Source organism: Lepidothrix coronata, unplaced genomic scaffold, assembly GCF_001604755.1.
Source record: "Lepidothrix coronata isolate B3197 unplaced genomic scaffold, Lepidothrix_coronata-1.0 Scaffold110, whole genome shotgun sequence".
In the NCBI taxonomy this organism is placed as follows: Eukaryota; Metazoa; Chordata; class Aves; order Passeriformes; family Pipridae; genus Lepidothrix; species Lepidothrix coronata.
Window position 1 is genome coordinate 2,931,708 of NW_016690290.1, and position 14,619 is coordinate 2,946,326.

The window sequence follows — 14,619 nt, forward strand, 5'->3', positions numbered from 1 at the left end:
TCTTTTTGCGGGAGCACCGGGGCCGGGGGGGAGCGGGGCGGGGACGGACCGGGCGGGAGCGGGATCGGGACGGGGATCGGGGCCGGGAGCGGGCGGCCATGCCGTACGCCAACCAGCCCACCGTGCGCATCACCGAGCTGACGGACGAGAACGTCAAATTCATCATCGAGAACACGGACCTGGCGTGAGCACCGGGCCGGGCGGGCGGGCGGGCCCGGCGGTGAAGCGGCCGCGGGAGTTCCCGGGGGCGGCCCCACAGGCCCGGGCTCCCCGCGGGGATCGTGCCCCGGCCGCGGGGCACCCGCGGTGCTGCCGGGCGGTGTGTCCGAGGCCAAGCCCCGCAGCGGCCCCGGCCCACTGCTCCACGCCCCCTCGTGCCTAAACACGGGCGTTTCCCTCCCTCAGGGTGGCAAATTCCATTCGAAGAGTGTTCATCGCTGAAGTCCCCACCATAGGTACGGCCCGTGGTCACGGTCCCCCGGGCTACTTTCCCGGTGGCTCCCATCGCTTCCCCTCCGTGTTCTCCCGCACCTCCTGTCTGCTTTCAGCTCTCCTCAGTCGTGTTCAGCCAGTCCCGTGTGCTGTGTGTGCTGTCTCAGTGTGTCTCTGTAATGTTTCCTATGCCCTCACAAACCGTTTTACTTTTTCCTCATGTCAGTGTTTCTCTGTGGCTTTCTCCTCCCTGCAGCCATCGACTGGGTCCAGATAGATGCCAACTCCTCTGTGCTCCACGATGAGTTCATTGCACACAGGCTGGGTGAGTGCTGGGCATGGGGGGCAGATGAGAGTGGGTTGTGGGTGAAATCAGTCCAAAGATGCTGAAACACCTTTGTCAGGAGACTGCTGTTCCTCCACCTGTCTTGACAGGAAAGTCAGGAGCTCTTGTGGCTTCACTCAGAGATCCCCTGATTTCCTTCTTCCCACAGGCCTCATCCCTCTCACCAGCGATGACATTGTGGATAAGATGCAATATTCCAGAGTGAGTCAAGCGAGATGTCGTGGGGGCTTGTCTTGGTGGTGGTGGGTGTCTGATCCCATGGGAAGCGCTGGCAGTTTCTTGCACAAAGGTCTCAATCCGTGTGTGTGTCCCAGGACTGTACGTGTGACGAGTTCTGCCCTGAGTGCTCCGTGGAGTTCACCCTGGACGTTCGCTGCAACGAGGACCAGACCCGTCATGTCACGTCCCGCGACCTCATCTCCAACAACCCCCGGGTCATTCCGGTCAGTGCCACCCCTCTGCTTGTCCCTCTCTACATCCCTGCTGTGGCCAGGGTAGCAAGCACGTGGAATGTGGACAAAGCAAGGCCCTTTGAGCACGTTTCACGTTGCCTAAAGCTCCACCTGATCCACAGAGGGAGAGCAAAGCAGGAATACCTGCAGAAGCAGTGCCAGTGCCCTCCTCATCTTTGCAGTGTTGTCCTTGCTGTCTGATGGCATCCAAAGCAGTATGGCCTCATCCTGCATCCCTCATCCCAAACTCTCGAGAGGCTTTAGTGTTGCCCCTTCATCTCACCTTGAACACCCCAAGTGTGTGTGTGCCTGTGTCCTTCTGCTGTGCCACTGCCTTCTGCCCGTGTGCTGCCAGGGCTTGGACAAGGTCAGCCCCTTGGCAGCAACCTGAGGCCTCTGTTTTGCTGGTTCTTGGCTCCCAGCTCGGCAAGGTGTGAGGAGCCCTGGCCAGAGCACTGCTGCCAAACAGCTCCTGCACAGTCACCTTGTGGAGGTTTGGTGGGACAGATGCAAAGGGACTTACAGAAAATGATTTTATACACTGTTGAGGCCACATCTGGATGTCACCACAACCTGGGGCTGCTCCTACTGCCTGATGACAGTGTCTGCCTGGTTAAAGCCCAGCTGGAGCCCACTGTCTCTTATTTGGTTTGGCTGAGGTGCTGTGAGTGCTCTGTGTCACCTACAGCAGTTGTGGGAGTGACTTTGGGAACAAAGCAGATGTGCTGGGCTGGGCTGGAATGCACTCCATCCTGTGGAGAGAGCAGCTCAGGAGATGAGCAGGCCATTGGGGGGACATCACATACCTGCTTGCAGCTGCCTGAATTGCCCCAAATTCCATTAAATGGGGTGGGCTGGCTTTGTTGCTGTAAATCACTCTAGAGGGGTTCTCCACCATCTCTAACTTTTGTAGACAACTGGTATTTGATGTGGAGAGAAAAGCTGATTTTGTCATTAATTTGCTTGCTTTCATTCTGCTGCTGCAGGTGACGTCTCGGAGCAGAGACAACGACCCCAATGACTACGTGGAGCAGGATGGTGAGTGGCAGGTCACTGGGAATAAGAGCTGGAGGAGGAAATTAACTTTTTTGGGGGGTTCTTTGAACTCATTTTTCATTTACTAGCTGTGTAACCATAAGGCAGCTGTAAATCTGACACTTCAGAGCCACTGGCATCACTGCATCAGTGGGGTAGCATTTTGTCTTAATGGCACTTACAGCTTGTCCCCAGAACTAAAGTCCTCTGTCAGAGGGTGCTTCTGTCTCCTTGTGAGAGCTCAGAGACAGCAAAAAGGTGAAATGGTTTGCTTTCCACTGTTCCCTGGGGGCCTGTGCAGCTCCTTTTTCCTTACCCGCTCTGGGGACACAGCCCCTCGAAGAATCCAAGCAAACCCTGGATACTGGCGACATCTTCCTGGGCGCCAAAAATCCCTGCCTTTGCCGTGGCGTGATCCTGCAGACTGCTTTCTCCCCTGCAGCCTTCTCAGGCTGATGGGTGTGTGCTTTTGCAGACATCCTCATCGTGAAGCTGCGGAAGGGCCAGGAGCTCCGGCTGCGAGCCTACGCCAAGAAGGGCTTTGGGAAGGAGCACGCCAAGTGGAACCCCACGGCGGGCGTGGCCTTCGAGTACGACCCAGACAACGCGCTGAGGCACACGGTGTACCCCAAACCAGAGGAGTGGTACGTCCCACTGTCTGTCTGGAGGCACTGGAAAAGATTTTCCAGCAGGCAACAACTTACATTTCGGCCCTGGGGATGATTTGGGTCAGTAAGCGATGGTGGGTGTATCACTTCTTCTTGCACAGACTCTGCTCCTGCATTGGCCAGTCGCTTGTTTTCAGCTGCATACAAGGTGGACTGGTTTGTGGTCACCTCTTATTCTCTCTTGTGTACCATCATTGCTGATTTGCCTGCCTTTGGTGCTCTTTTCCAATACTTGTTGCTCATTTTTTTCTCCCCTGTGCAAGTGGTGTGTAGGTCAGGGTAAAGTCTGAGGACGGAACAGATCCATATGAAGTGGAAAAGGTTGCTGTGAGAGCAAAGAATGGCAGGTTGGGTTGCAATACAGATTTTGCAGCCCTGTTTGTATGAGGAAGCCCAGTATGGCTCTGATTCCACCCATACATCTCATTTCTGGAGCCTGAGACCTGGAAGCAGGGTTTTTCCCTTTCCTCTCCTCTGACATACCATTCTACACCAGTAGCATGCTGCTTCTCATCTAAAAGTGACATGATTTGGCTTTTGGAAGGCTGCTGCCCTGAGTGAGCACTTTATCTAGCATCCCTTTTCCATGAGTAGGTACCTGAGCTGCTCCTGGCTCTGCATCCCAGTGACCACCTAGCAGATATCCTGTTGTTGAGCATGCTGGAGCCAGCAGTGCTGAGGAACCTGGTGCTTTAGCCAAGGCAGGCTGAGAGTGGGGACTAGAGGGGGTGGTGGATATGCTGCCACAAGAGCAGGGCAGCAGCCCAAGGTCAGGAAGACCTCGGTACAGGAGCAGGATTTAGCACAGGGATGGCAGAAGCTGGGGTTGAGCAAGGGGGAATAAACCCTGAGCAGAGCTGCAGCTGGAGGGGAGGCTGAGCAGCAGAAGGGGCTCGGTGGGTTCTCCTCTGGCTGCCAGACCCTGTGCTGCCACATTTGACTCTGCAAATGGCTGCAAGCAGTAGCAGGCAGGTAGTGGGGCTGTTGTACCTCCTCACTCTCTGCTTTGAGCCTGGTGTTCGAACCCATCACAGGGCATGGCCTTACACCGTCCCTTGCTAAATTAGCTGTCCCTGAACAAGCTTCCCAGAAGTGCAGTTCAGCCCTGATTTCACACCTCAGCCTATTGCCAGTGGCTTTCTGCTCTAGACCTGTCAGGGAAATCCTGTGCTGCTCAGTTTGCACTTGGGAGGCTTGAGAAGCCTTTTGTCACCAAGGGTGGAGTTGCAGGTGAATCCCTAACAGCCTGCCCGCAGCCATCCCAGCCCTGTTTTATGGGTGGAAGGAGCGAACCCTGCTTGGCTTTGATGGGCTCTGTGGGCCCAGATCAGTCAGTCTGGGTGGAATGGGACGTGCCAGGCGTTTGGCTCCTTCAGCATCTCATCAGGGCAGTGCAGTAAGAACCAGGCTGGCAGGTAATGCTGGAATTCTGGAAATGGGCATTTTCCTCAGCCTTGATGATCTCTGTGCATGGACTGAAGCTGCACTTAGGGAACTGCCAACTGCAGACCAGGCTGTCAAGGGGGAAGGTCTGTGAGAGGCTGGTTGACCACAACTGAGTGTGCTGCTTGACAGTCTTGTGGTCAGGAGCATGTCACAAGAGTTGATGTGCCGGCCTGTCCTTTGTCACCAGCAGTTTGGGGGATGGAACTGGACAGTTTTGAAGTTTCCAAATGATTTATGGCAGATAAATTGCCCCAAAATTTAGTTGACTGTCTGAGTTATAGATCGGATGCTTGAGAAACAAGAATGGATATGGAATTTCAAATTGGGATTTGAAATAGTTTTAAGCTTCATTTTGGTGCCGTAAAAATTCCTCGGTTTAATTTCTGCAGTGCTGGATCGTAAGTCTGTGACACTGATGAAGTGACAGATTTGGAATGCTGCTTTGAGTGGGACAGTGGGGTGCCAGGCAGGCTGAGGTATCATTGGCTTTGCTGCCTTTTCAGATGGGGAATGTCACAGTGTGACTTTTGGAGAGCGTGGCCTTTGGGAAATGTTGGTGTCACGGAGAACAGCCCCAGCTGAGCACGTGTACCTCGTGCACCTCGGCGATGTGGTGCTTCCCTGGCTGGGTGGCCCAAGGCAGCTGCTAGTGGAGGTTCTTTTGTTTGGTGGCAGGGTGAGCTGCATCTTTAGGAATCTGGTGTGGTATACAGCAGTTTCTGAGGAGTTCTTGACAAAATATATGTAAAAGTTGGAAAAATATGAAAGGAAGATTGACATTGTAGCTGCCAGTTCCATGATGATACATCTGTCTTTCCAAGTTCATCTGACCTTGCTGTGAAGACAATACAGAGCCAAAGGCTTCTGCTGTCCAAGGCTAGCTAGGATTTTTGGTTTAGTTTTTCATGCTAATTGCTTTTTGAGGCTGTTGGCAGAGCACTGGCATGCAGCTGGACTTTCCAAACAGCTGCCTTGGTGGTGGAAACCTCTGCTCTGTTTCAGTTATGAGTGGTTCTGCAAGTCGTGAGAAGTCCCAGCTCCATTAACACTTTTATCTCTCTCAGTGGTTTGTACAGGCAGAGGGTTTGTTTGAGAAATGCAGTTTTATTTCAGGCAGCTGATGACAGGGTGCTGGGATCAGCATTTCTGGGCATTGCTGGGGCAGAGGAAGGCCAGCAGGAGACCTTGGTGGGCACGGGATTTTCTGTGCTGGCTTTTCAGACAGCTCAAGGCCTTGGGTTTTCTTACACAGATTAAGTGCTCCCACAGAGTCTCTCTGATATGGTGCTCTATAAACCAGGGGGTGCAGTGGGTAGAAAGATGTGTTTGACTAACTGATGCACGGGTATTGCAATGATTTTAGTAGAGGAGTGGAGGTGCAGGACATCAGGATGGAGCTCACTGATGCAGATGGTGTTTGAGGTACAGGAGGTTCTTTCCTGCTGTGTCGAAGCCAACTGTGCTTTCCCACCTCAGCTGTGCTTTACAGACTTGAGCTCTGGGGTGCTCTGGTGTTTTCCTGGCCTAGTGGAAAGGGGAAAGAAAAGATAACACAAGGTCCATTACTCTGTAAAAGCATCCAGGCTCCATAGACAGTCCCTTCAGGCATTGATATCCCTTCACTGTGAGCACCTGCACTGGGCTTGCTGTGTTTGGGCAGAGCAGGGCTGATCCCCCTCCTCCAGCACTGCTGGGTGACTCTGTGGCATTAATGAGGAGCCAGGAAGGGCAATGTGGGACTGAGCATTTTTCTGGGACTTGATGTGTGCTGAGCATCCTGTTGTGTGCTGGGCATGAGCCCCTTGCTCATTCTCTGGGGCCAAATTGAGTGCCTGGGCTCTGTGGGGCCAGGCCAGAGCAGGGGCTCTGTGCTGACTTCTCCTGCTCTCTGATTCCAGGCCCAAGAGTGAGTACTCGGAGATCGACGACGAGGATGCTCAGGCTCCCTATGACCCCAATGGGAAGCCAGAGAGGTAGGGAGCTGAATGCACTGCCACAGCTGAAGGGTGGGGGGACTGGTTGGGTGCATCTCATCTGCTCCTATTAATAGAAGAGTGTCTACTCTGTGCTGAAGTTGCCAGCCCAGGGAGCTGAAAAGCAGAGCAGAATTGGAGACACCTGGTGATATGCCCAGATCTGGCAGGTTTTTCCCTCTGGGAGATAATAGACAGCTCCCCTGAGTTCATGTTGCCAGGTAGGGTAGTGCACACTTGGTGAAGTGTGAGGCCTGTGGGGGAAGGTGGCTTAGGGCATTTATTCACCTGTGTGTGTGTCGTGCTCTGATTGCTGGTGTTATTTGCACTGCAGAAGTGGCTCAGCCAGCCTTACTCCCTGGCACGGGGCTCATTGCTGGCTCTCAGGTCATGGTGCTGAACAGAAATCAATCCCAGAAATGGTCTTGTAGCCCATAAAGTTGTGAGTGTTGGTGTGACAGTTGTAGAGGGACTGTGCTGGCTGTTGCCTGGTTGGGAGGTGAATGATGCTGATGGTTGGAATTCCGGCAGATCTCCCTGCGGTGGGTAGGGATGGGCTGGAACTGCTCTGTGCCTGCACTCTGGGTTTGCAGGCGGTGACTTAACCCCTTGATTTGTAACCTCAGGTTCTATTACAACGTGGAGTCCTGCGGTTCCCTGCGCCCGGAGACCATCGTTCTGTCCGCACTGTCCGGCCTGAAGAAGAAACTGAGCGACCTCCAGACCCAGCTGAGCCACGAGATTCAGAGTGACGTCCTCACTATTAACTGAGATAGCTCTGCAAGAGAGTGCTGAGGTGTGAGTGATGGAGCAGGTCCTTGCCTCTGCCTGGCCGTGATCTGGGGAGAGGCTTTTACCTCCCCATCTCCCTCTGCCTTTCCTGGCCCAGCTGTGCTAGTTGGTGATACCTCTTCCCTGACCTTGCTTTCCAGGGAAAGCCATTGTGTTGTGTAGGGTAAAACGGGAAGGGAATCAATCAGTGAGCATCTTCGCTAGGACAGGCTTTGTCTCCAACTGATCTGAGCATTTTGGTTCTGGTTTTGGATTCTGGCCACGTGGTGTTTGGGATTGGGAAGCGTGTACCTTGGTTACACAACCCTACCTTATTTACATGTCCATTCCTCACTGTGCTGAATAAAGCCTTACCCCCACATTTTTCTGTCATCCCTGAAAGCTCGGCTGGGGCTGCAGGAGATGTCACATCATTTACTTCTCTCCAATAGGCATTAACTTAATGAGATGTGCTTTGGAGGGAGCACTGCTTGCTGATGCTGATGGCTGCTCGTGACATTATCTCCCGAGGAGAGCAGCACCCCTCCCGCAGGCAGCCCAGCGTTCGCTCAGCCAGCCCCGTGTTCGAAGCAGATGTTTGAAGCCGGGGTGGGCAAGATGCTGCAGAAGGCAGCGCTGCAGGGGAGCCCAGCTGGGTCAGGCAGGCAAAGCTGTACTTACAGACTCCTTTGGAGCTGTACACACACCCCTCTATGTGTATAACCTTTCTGTGAGGAGCTGAGTGTCAGGGGGTCTGTCAGGAATGACCCTGGATGACACCTTCCAGTGTGCCCACAGCCCCGAGAATGTGCTGGGCTTGAGCTTGGTGCAGGTCTCATACCCTGACCCCTCTGGTAGTGGCTTAAAGGCTCCAGCAATGACCTGGGTCACCCCTTCTCCTCCCCTCCATCAGTGCCCAGCGTGGCTTGGGATGAGCTTCGCAGTGACACTTTCCTGGAGAGACCTGCCACTTCTGTGCCATGGGGGCTGGGAGGGAGGGGAAGGCATGTGTGCCCCTGACATGGGGCATGGGAATGGCTCAGGGAGTGGGGACAGGGTCATGCTGAGCTGGAGAGAGCAGTCTGTATCAGCACTGCCTTCCCCTCCAGGGAAAACCTGCTGTGGCTGGGCTGCTGCTTCCATGTCCTTGCCTGTTCCTGGAGGGAGCACTGCATCGGCTGGCCTCACTGTCTCACCGTGAGGCCAGCACTGCCAGGCAGTCATGGCATGGATAACTTACCTGGCACAACTCTGAGAGAGCTGGAAGATGATGTGGCTTGAAACTCCTTCACCTGGGGACTTGAAGCCACCACTGCCCTGGCACGTCCCTGGAGCTTCGGGTGGCTGGAGGGAAGGGATAACAATGGAGTGCTGGCATCCTGTTTCACTCAGGGTTGCTTGATGGAGAGTGGCAACTCGCTCCACCCTTCTCCCTATCCCAGCGGCTTTAGGGCTTCATTGAAGTGTCCTGGCCATGGCTGGAGGCAGAACAAAGCTCTGAGCCAAGCTTGCTGCCAGGAGCCTCAGGAAATCTCCCCCCATCAGCATTTTTCTCCCTGGCAGGCACTACTCCCACTTGCGCTTCCCGAGCGCGCTTGGATGGAACAGACAAACAGGAAGGGTGGATGTGGATAAGGGTTGTTTATTCATTGAGCAACTCCTTAAAAAACAGAAAACCGGAACATTTTTGGTAACAAATGTTACATCTTTTCCAGATGAGGTGTGTAGCCAGGAAAAGAGAGCAAATTACACCTCTCACCCAGGGGAGGACTTGCTGCCAGGCAGTGCTGGGGTCCGACGAGCCCCTCCGTGCTCGGCCATGCTGCAGGGAGTGGCCCTTCTCTGTCCCAACATTCCCCCAGCCTCAGCCACAAGCTACACCAACCCCAAGACACAGTATTTACAGACCACAGGTTCCCACATCACAACACTCCCCGTGCCCAACACATGGACCTGGAGCTTTAAAGGGCAGAAAGAAAACCACTAACCATCCAACCCAGACAGAAAGAAGACTCCAAAGAAACAACAAGGTTTTCACGGCAATAAAAAGATAGCCCTTCTAAAGGAGGTCAATAAATAGAACTAGAAAAAAATCAATTGCTTTTGAGTTCAGCACATAAAGCCCAGTTCCCCCCGGGCAAGGGCTGGTACCCAGTGGGTGAGGGGGGAGTGAGGGCTATGGGAATGCACAGAGGAATGCAGCTCTCCCCTCATTGGCATGAGCTTCTCTGCCCTGGGACTTCCTATATCCACAAAGCTGCCCCTCGAGAGACAGATGCTACTGGCCAAAACCAGTCCCGGGGTTGCCCACCAGCAGATAAACCAGGGGCATAGCGGGGGCACACGGCTGTGGCTGGAGGAGTGAGGGGTGCTGGGCTGGGGGAAACTGGGGAGCTTGGCCCTGCCCGGCTGCTCACCCACCCAACCCCCCTGGAAGGAAAACCAGTTTCTCCTGAGACATCTCAATTCTACAGCGAGTTTAAACAGCTTGAAGTGCAAAAATCAGCTCAGGGGTGGCAGGGTGTCCCCAGGAGCACCCCACTCTTCACGGGAGGGTGGAACCCTGCACCATCAGCCTGGCACAGCCGCATCCTCCGGCGCTGCTCCGTGCCCATGGCAGGGTGATGCTCCAGCCTTCCTGCCTTGCAGAAAACACTCCGAACTTCTTGACCCCCCCCACTTCTCTTCACCTCCCAGCAGGATCCCCAAGAGTCAAAAACCTCTGAGCATCTGCCCGAGGGCTCTTCGGCAGCCACCACATTTGCATTTGTGTGAGAAGGAAATATCTCTTACAATACAGATATTCAATATATATTTGAAGTCAGTCAAGGCTGATCCAGCCATCACCTCCACTAATGCCAGGGCACAAGCCAGCGCCTGCTCTCCAAGGTCTTGGCATGGAGGTGCCAAGGTCTCCTGGGGATTCTGAGGGGTGGCTGCCTGAGTCCTTGCCACCCTCTGGGGAGGAAAAAGGGGACCCTTGCCCCAGTTTCCCCGCCCACCGGCTCACGGGGATGATGTGGGCTCCCTGCTTTCAGGCTTGTCGCTTTTGGAGGACTTTGGCTTCAGCAAGATGAACCTGTTGAGGAGGTCGGTGTCCGAGCTGGCCTGGGCGCCCGCATACACCTCCCCTGGGGACAAAGCAGAGGGTGGGCTCACCTGGTTGGGAATGCCATGGGGGCTGGAGGAGCAGCAGCTCCTTGGCAGGGGAGCAGGGACACTCACCGGCATAGCTGGAGGACTCAGCCATGTTCTGGGAGCCGGTGATGTGGTGCCAGTAGGCGCTGCGGGGCAGCATGGTGGTGGGGGTGCAAGGGTAGGAGAAGTGCTCAGTGCCTTTGTTCAGCAGCTGTGGTGGATGAGAGAGGGAGAAGGGTGACGCAGGGCCCCCTGAGTCTCCCCCTGCTGTGCCCCACCACGGGGCGGGCTGGAGCTCACCCTGACGTTCTTCTCCATCTCCAGCAGGACCCTCTTGTGCTGCTCAGCGATGGCCAACGTGGCACTGTGCACGCGTTGGTAGATCTGCTCACCCTCCTGCGTCTGGAAGGTGTAGAGACCTTCCCCTGCGTCGCACATCCTGCAGGGACGGGGCACGGAATGTCACCGGGGTGATAAACAAAACCCACCCCAGGTGGCAGCTGGCCCAGCTTCCCATGCTGTTAGAGCTGTCCTGATGTCACCTTCATGGTGTTGAGCTGGGACCAGACCCAGCTCCAAATGCCCCCCGCCTTGGGGCACCCTATGCAGGCCGTGGCCATCACCCCAGCCTCAGGCCTGCCCTGTGGTGATGGCAGCAGTGCCATCTCCTGGAGCATCCAGCTGGATGAAGGCATGCAGCATTGATCCCCCTCCTGGCAAGGGTGACATCTCACCGCCCGGCCTCGAAGGTGAAGCGGGTGGCGTCGCGGCCGTAGCGGCGCAGGGAGCAGAGGGGCCAGGAGACCAGCTTCACCCGGGGGTTGTGCGTGTCCCAGAGGTAGATGTTTTCATGGGTGATCTGCAGCTTGCACTCGCCGTAAACGTCCAGGTTGGGGCAGGGGAGGAGGAACACGTTGAACCGGTCTGGAGACGGGGAAAAAAACAGAAAATAAAATAATCCGTGGGGGGTGCAGTGCAGCGGGGTGGAGCCGCGGGCGAGCACCCCGCGCCACGCTCACCCGTCTGCTCGCACTGCACGCCGGGCGCCAGCAGGTCGGGCTCCCCCAGGCTGATGTCGTTCAGGCGGGCGCCCAGGCACTCCACTGACAGCGTCTTGTACCACTCCTCCGCCTCCAGCTCTGCAAGGCACCACGGCAGCCCCTGGGCGACCCTGGCCAAGCCAGGGTGCCTCACCCAGCACCCCCAGCCCGGCATCCGTGGGCGCTGCCCCGTACCTGAGTCGCAGGTGAAGGTCCGGGCGGAGTCGTCGGTGAAAACGATGGCCACGGCCTGTCTCTTGGTCTCTTTGGGCAGCCGGGTGATGCACTTGACGTTGCTGATCTCAGTGACCTGCAGAGGAGGTGGGGGGCAACACTGAGGGTTGCACCCAGAGCCCTGCTGTGCTCCCAGACCCTGTCAACTCCTGCACCCACACCCTGGCCCCTGCAGCACCCAGACTCCAGATGCTGCACCCAGACCATGTTCCCTGCTGCACCCAGACCCAGCTCCATCCCACTTGGGACCACATGGGGCAACAGCCACCCAGCAAGCTGAGGCAAGGAGGGATGTGGTCTGGCACGGGGCCCCCCGCAGTGGGGAGCACCCCAGCACCCCTGCAGTGCACCCCCTCACCTTGGGGCACCCACGCAGGCATGCAGACTTCTCATCCGGGTACTTCTCCAGGCGCTGGGGCCCTTTGCTGGAGGATTTCCTGAAGACCAGCCAGCAGCGCCGGTAGATCTGCCGGACACAGAGCGTGGGGGTCCCCGTCCCCCCCCTGCCCCATGCCCCCATCCCCAGGACCTGTGCCTGCTTCTGCTGACCCTGCTGGGCCTGGGAACAGGAGGGTATGCTGGGGATGGGGATAACCTGGGGCTGCCATCATCCGCGCCCACCCCTCTGCCAGTGCTAATTACAGCGCTTAATTAATGAACATAGACAAAGCTCCCAAGGGGACCCCTGTCCTGGCATCTCACCGTCCCCTCTCCCGCAGCCCCTGCCTCAGGGGGTGGTGGGGCCATCGTCCCCAAGCTTGTCCCCCCCCCTCGAGCCCGCTCCCTCTTTGTTCTCCCTAATTAGCATGAAATTACCCAGCATGCTCGCTGCTGCCGGCTCCCAGCGATGGAGGCAGGCGACCGAACCCCCTGACCCCCCACCTATGGGTGCTGCAATTCAACACCACCCTAAGTTGCACCCAGCAGCTCCCCCCCCAGCCTTCCGGGGTGGGGCATTCCCGATGCCAAACTGCGTGTGGAGGGAAACTGAGGCACGGGGGGTGGGGAGGGCTCACGGACGTCCCCAAGCCCTCTATGATTTGGGCCAGGTGAACGGGTGTCACTCGGTGCAGGGTCTGGCCGGTTGCAGGATCTGGACCCCTGGGGCTGCTGGATGATTTGGATACCAACAAGTGGCCTGTCCCTGCCCCCCCTGTACTCCCCTACCACCACAGCTCCCCAAATGCTGCTTGTTCAACCCAAAAACAGGGGCACAGGATGCCACAAGAGGGACCCGCAGGAGGGATCCAGCCTCGTCACCTCGCATGGAAACCAACACCCCAAATCCACGGGTGTCCCCCACGACGCCCCCCATTCCCCAAAACCCCCACTCACCCCCAGCTTCTTGCTCTTCATCCTCACATAGCCCTGCTTGATGATGTCGTTAAAATTCGTCGCCATGGTGATGGTTCAATGGGGTGGGGGATTTTTTTTTTTTGAGGGGGGCTGCCTTCACCTTTGCCTCCCCCTCTCCATCCTCTTCCTCCGCACCCCTCCTGTCTCACCACCGGCCCAACTCGGCGCTAGCAATGTCCCCCATCCTGGCTGGAAAAGAGAAATGACAGATCGACGGGTGACATCTTCCTCCTCCCCTCCTCCTCCTCCTCCTTCCTGTCCTACTCCTCCTCCTCCTCTTCCTCCTCCCTTCGCTGCCTGAACCATCCGAGTGGAACAGTCCGGTGTTAACCCCTGCCAGCACGGTGGAGCCAGGCCGACACACACAGGCCTGGCACCAGCTCCAACATGTGTCCCGGGGGACACCCACACCGGACCTCGCCCACAGGTCTCCATCACCTCCTGCACTGCCCCTCCTTCCTTCCAGGCTGCTCGCTTGGGCAGCAACATGTCCCCTGCCGCCGGGCACCAGTGGGGTTCGGTGTTAACAACCTCCTGTTGGCCAGGCCAGCTCTGGTGCGAGGTGTTTTGGCCCTGGTGCCGGGTGCCCAAGGGATCCCAGCTCCCAGTCTCGCATCCCTCGCTGTAATCCAGCCTCTCTCCAGCCCTGCCACGAGCTCGGCCTTGCTCAGCCTGGTCCCTGCTGCTTTGCCCAGGCCCTAGAGGTGGGACCAGGTGGGAACTGGGTTCCCTTCCCAGCTGGAGAAGTCCCATGTAGAAGGCAGTAACCCAGGAAACGGGATGGGGCCATCCCCGGGGATGCTCCTCCGTGTCAGTGACGTCCTGGTGCCCAAAGCCCAGCACCCAGAAGGATCCACCTGGGACCGCACCTTGGGGACCCCCCTCCGCCCCGAGAGAGGTCGGGGGCAGAGCTCGCCTTTGAGGGGTAAATCCCCCCCATCACCCTCCCCCCTATCACCCCCACCCCACGCACATGAACACCCCGAGGGAACTCAGAGATGCTGAAGGGCACCTCCTGCCCCCCTCCCCGACCTGTCACCTCGGCACCCCCACACCCGGTCCCCGGCCGACCCTTCCATCACGCCCAGGTCTCCCAACCGGCACATCCCTCCCGCCGCTGTCACCTCCCCACCTGGTGCCCCCGACACCTGTCACCCCGAACCTCGGTCAAGCCCCTCCGTGTGTCACCCCCTCCGCTCGCCACCGTTGCCCCCCCGGTCGCCCCCCTTACCGGGCTCCCCTTTGCGGGCGGCCCCGCCGGAGCCTCCGCGGCGCTGCGAGCCCCGAGCCCCGGAGCCGCGCGGCCACGCCCGCCCCGGCCACGCCCCTCCAGGCCCCACCCCCCGGCCCGGTACCCCCTCCTTCACCCCCCCGGGCTGCCCAACCAGAGCCACAACCGGCCGCCCTGCAAAGAGGTTTCCATCATTAGGCTTCAGAGCGAACACCCTGCGGCGACTGACGGGCGGTGGCGGCGGCGGCCTCTTGCCGAGCTCATCATCCTGTCTCCTCATCCCTGTCCCTGTCCTCTGTGCCTCCCAAACTCTTTTCCTGGGCGCCCCCACTAAAACTGCCCAAAGGCACCACCCTCCCCCCCCCCATGGCCTCACTTGTTGGGCCATAAAAATATGAATGATTGCTAGAAATAAAAGGGCATTAAAAAACCCCTGTGAGCAGCAAAGAGCCACGCTTTTAGCCAATCAATTAAAAGGCAGAGCAAGAGGATTAGCT

The 14,619-nt window shown here is 57.3% G+C and overlaps 2 protein-coding genes across 4 annotated transcripts; one reads left to right on the forward strand and one right to left on the reverse strand.

Annotated features, from left to right (window-relative positions):
• Window positions 1-13: 13 nt before the first annotated feature.
• Window positions 14-7,505, forward strand: POLR2C (RNA polymerase II subunit C). 2 transcript variants are annotated; one of them, XM_017824319.1, is made up of 10 exons: window positions 34-184; window positions 406-455; window positions 689-757; window positions 927-979; window positions 1,093-1,221; window positions 2,217-2,268; window positions 2,741-2,909; window positions 6,278-6,352; window positions 6,979-7,148; window positions 7,285-7,505. In XM_017824319.1, the coding sequence occupies exons 1-9, from the start codon at window positions 99-101 to the stop codon at window positions 7,121-7,123; spliced, it is 828 nt and encodes a 275-aa protein (XP_017679808.1). In that variant the 5' UTR covers window positions 34-98; the 3' UTR covers window positions 7,124-7,148; window positions 7,285-7,505. The 2 variants fall into 2 exon arrangements, with proteins under 2 accessions (XP_017679807.1, XP_017679808.1); XM_017824318.1 differs by having other exon boundaries at window positions 14-184; window positions 6,979-7,505.
• Window positions 7,506-8,751: 1,246 nt separating this feature from the next.
• DOK4 (docking protein 4) lies at window positions 8,752-14,196 on the reverse strand. 2 transcript variants are annotated; one of them, XM_017824311.1, is made up of 9 exons: window positions 14,123-14,196; window positions 12,871-13,080; window positions 11,894-12,001; window positions 11,497-11,611; window positions 11,281-11,400; window positions 10,996-11,185; window positions 10,562-10,700; window positions 10,349-10,472; window positions 8,752-10,254 (listed from the first exon to the last, which is right to left on the reverse strand). In XM_017824311.1, exons 2-9 carry the CDS (start codon window positions 12,934-12,936, stop codon window positions 10,130-10,132), a joined length of 987 nt encoding a protein of 328 aa, XP_017679800.1. In that variant the 5' UTR covers window positions 12,937-13,080; window positions 14,123-14,196; the 3' UTR covers window positions 8,752-10,129. The 2 variants fall into 2 exon arrangements, with proteins under 2 accessions (XP_017679800.1, XP_017679801.1); XM_017824312.1 differs by lacking the exon at window positions 14,123-14,196 and adding an exon at window positions 13,423-13,514.
• Between the last annotated feature and the right edge of the window lie 423 nt (window positions 14,197-14,619).

Bases quoted from the DNA above. Each gene is read 5' to 3' on its own strand.
- DOK4 (XM_017824311.1), bottom strand. From the start codon at position 12,936: ATGGCGACGAATTTTAACGACATCATCAAGCAGGGCTATGTGAGGATG. The intron at 11,612-11,893 runs GTGAGGGGGTGC...CCTCCTCTGCAG, and splicing joins GCCTGCGTGGGTGCCCCAAG to GTCACTGAGATCAGCAACGT. The intron at 11,186-11,280 runs GTGAGCGTGGCG...CCCCGTCTCCAG, and splicing joins CGTGCAGTGCGAGCAGACGG to ACCGGTTCAACGTGTTCCTC.
- POLR2C (XM_017824318.1), top strand. From the start codon at position 99: ATGCCGTACGCCAACCAGCCCACCGTGCGCATCACCGAGCTGACGGAC. The intron at 185-405 runs GTGAGCACCGGG...TCCCTCCCTCAG, and splicing joins ATCGAGAACACGGACCTGGC to GGTGGCAAATTCCATTCGAA. The intron at 1,222-2,216 runs GTCAGTGCCACC...CTGCTGCTGCAG, and splicing joins ACAACCCCCGGGTCATTCCG to GTGACGTCTCGGAGCAGAGA.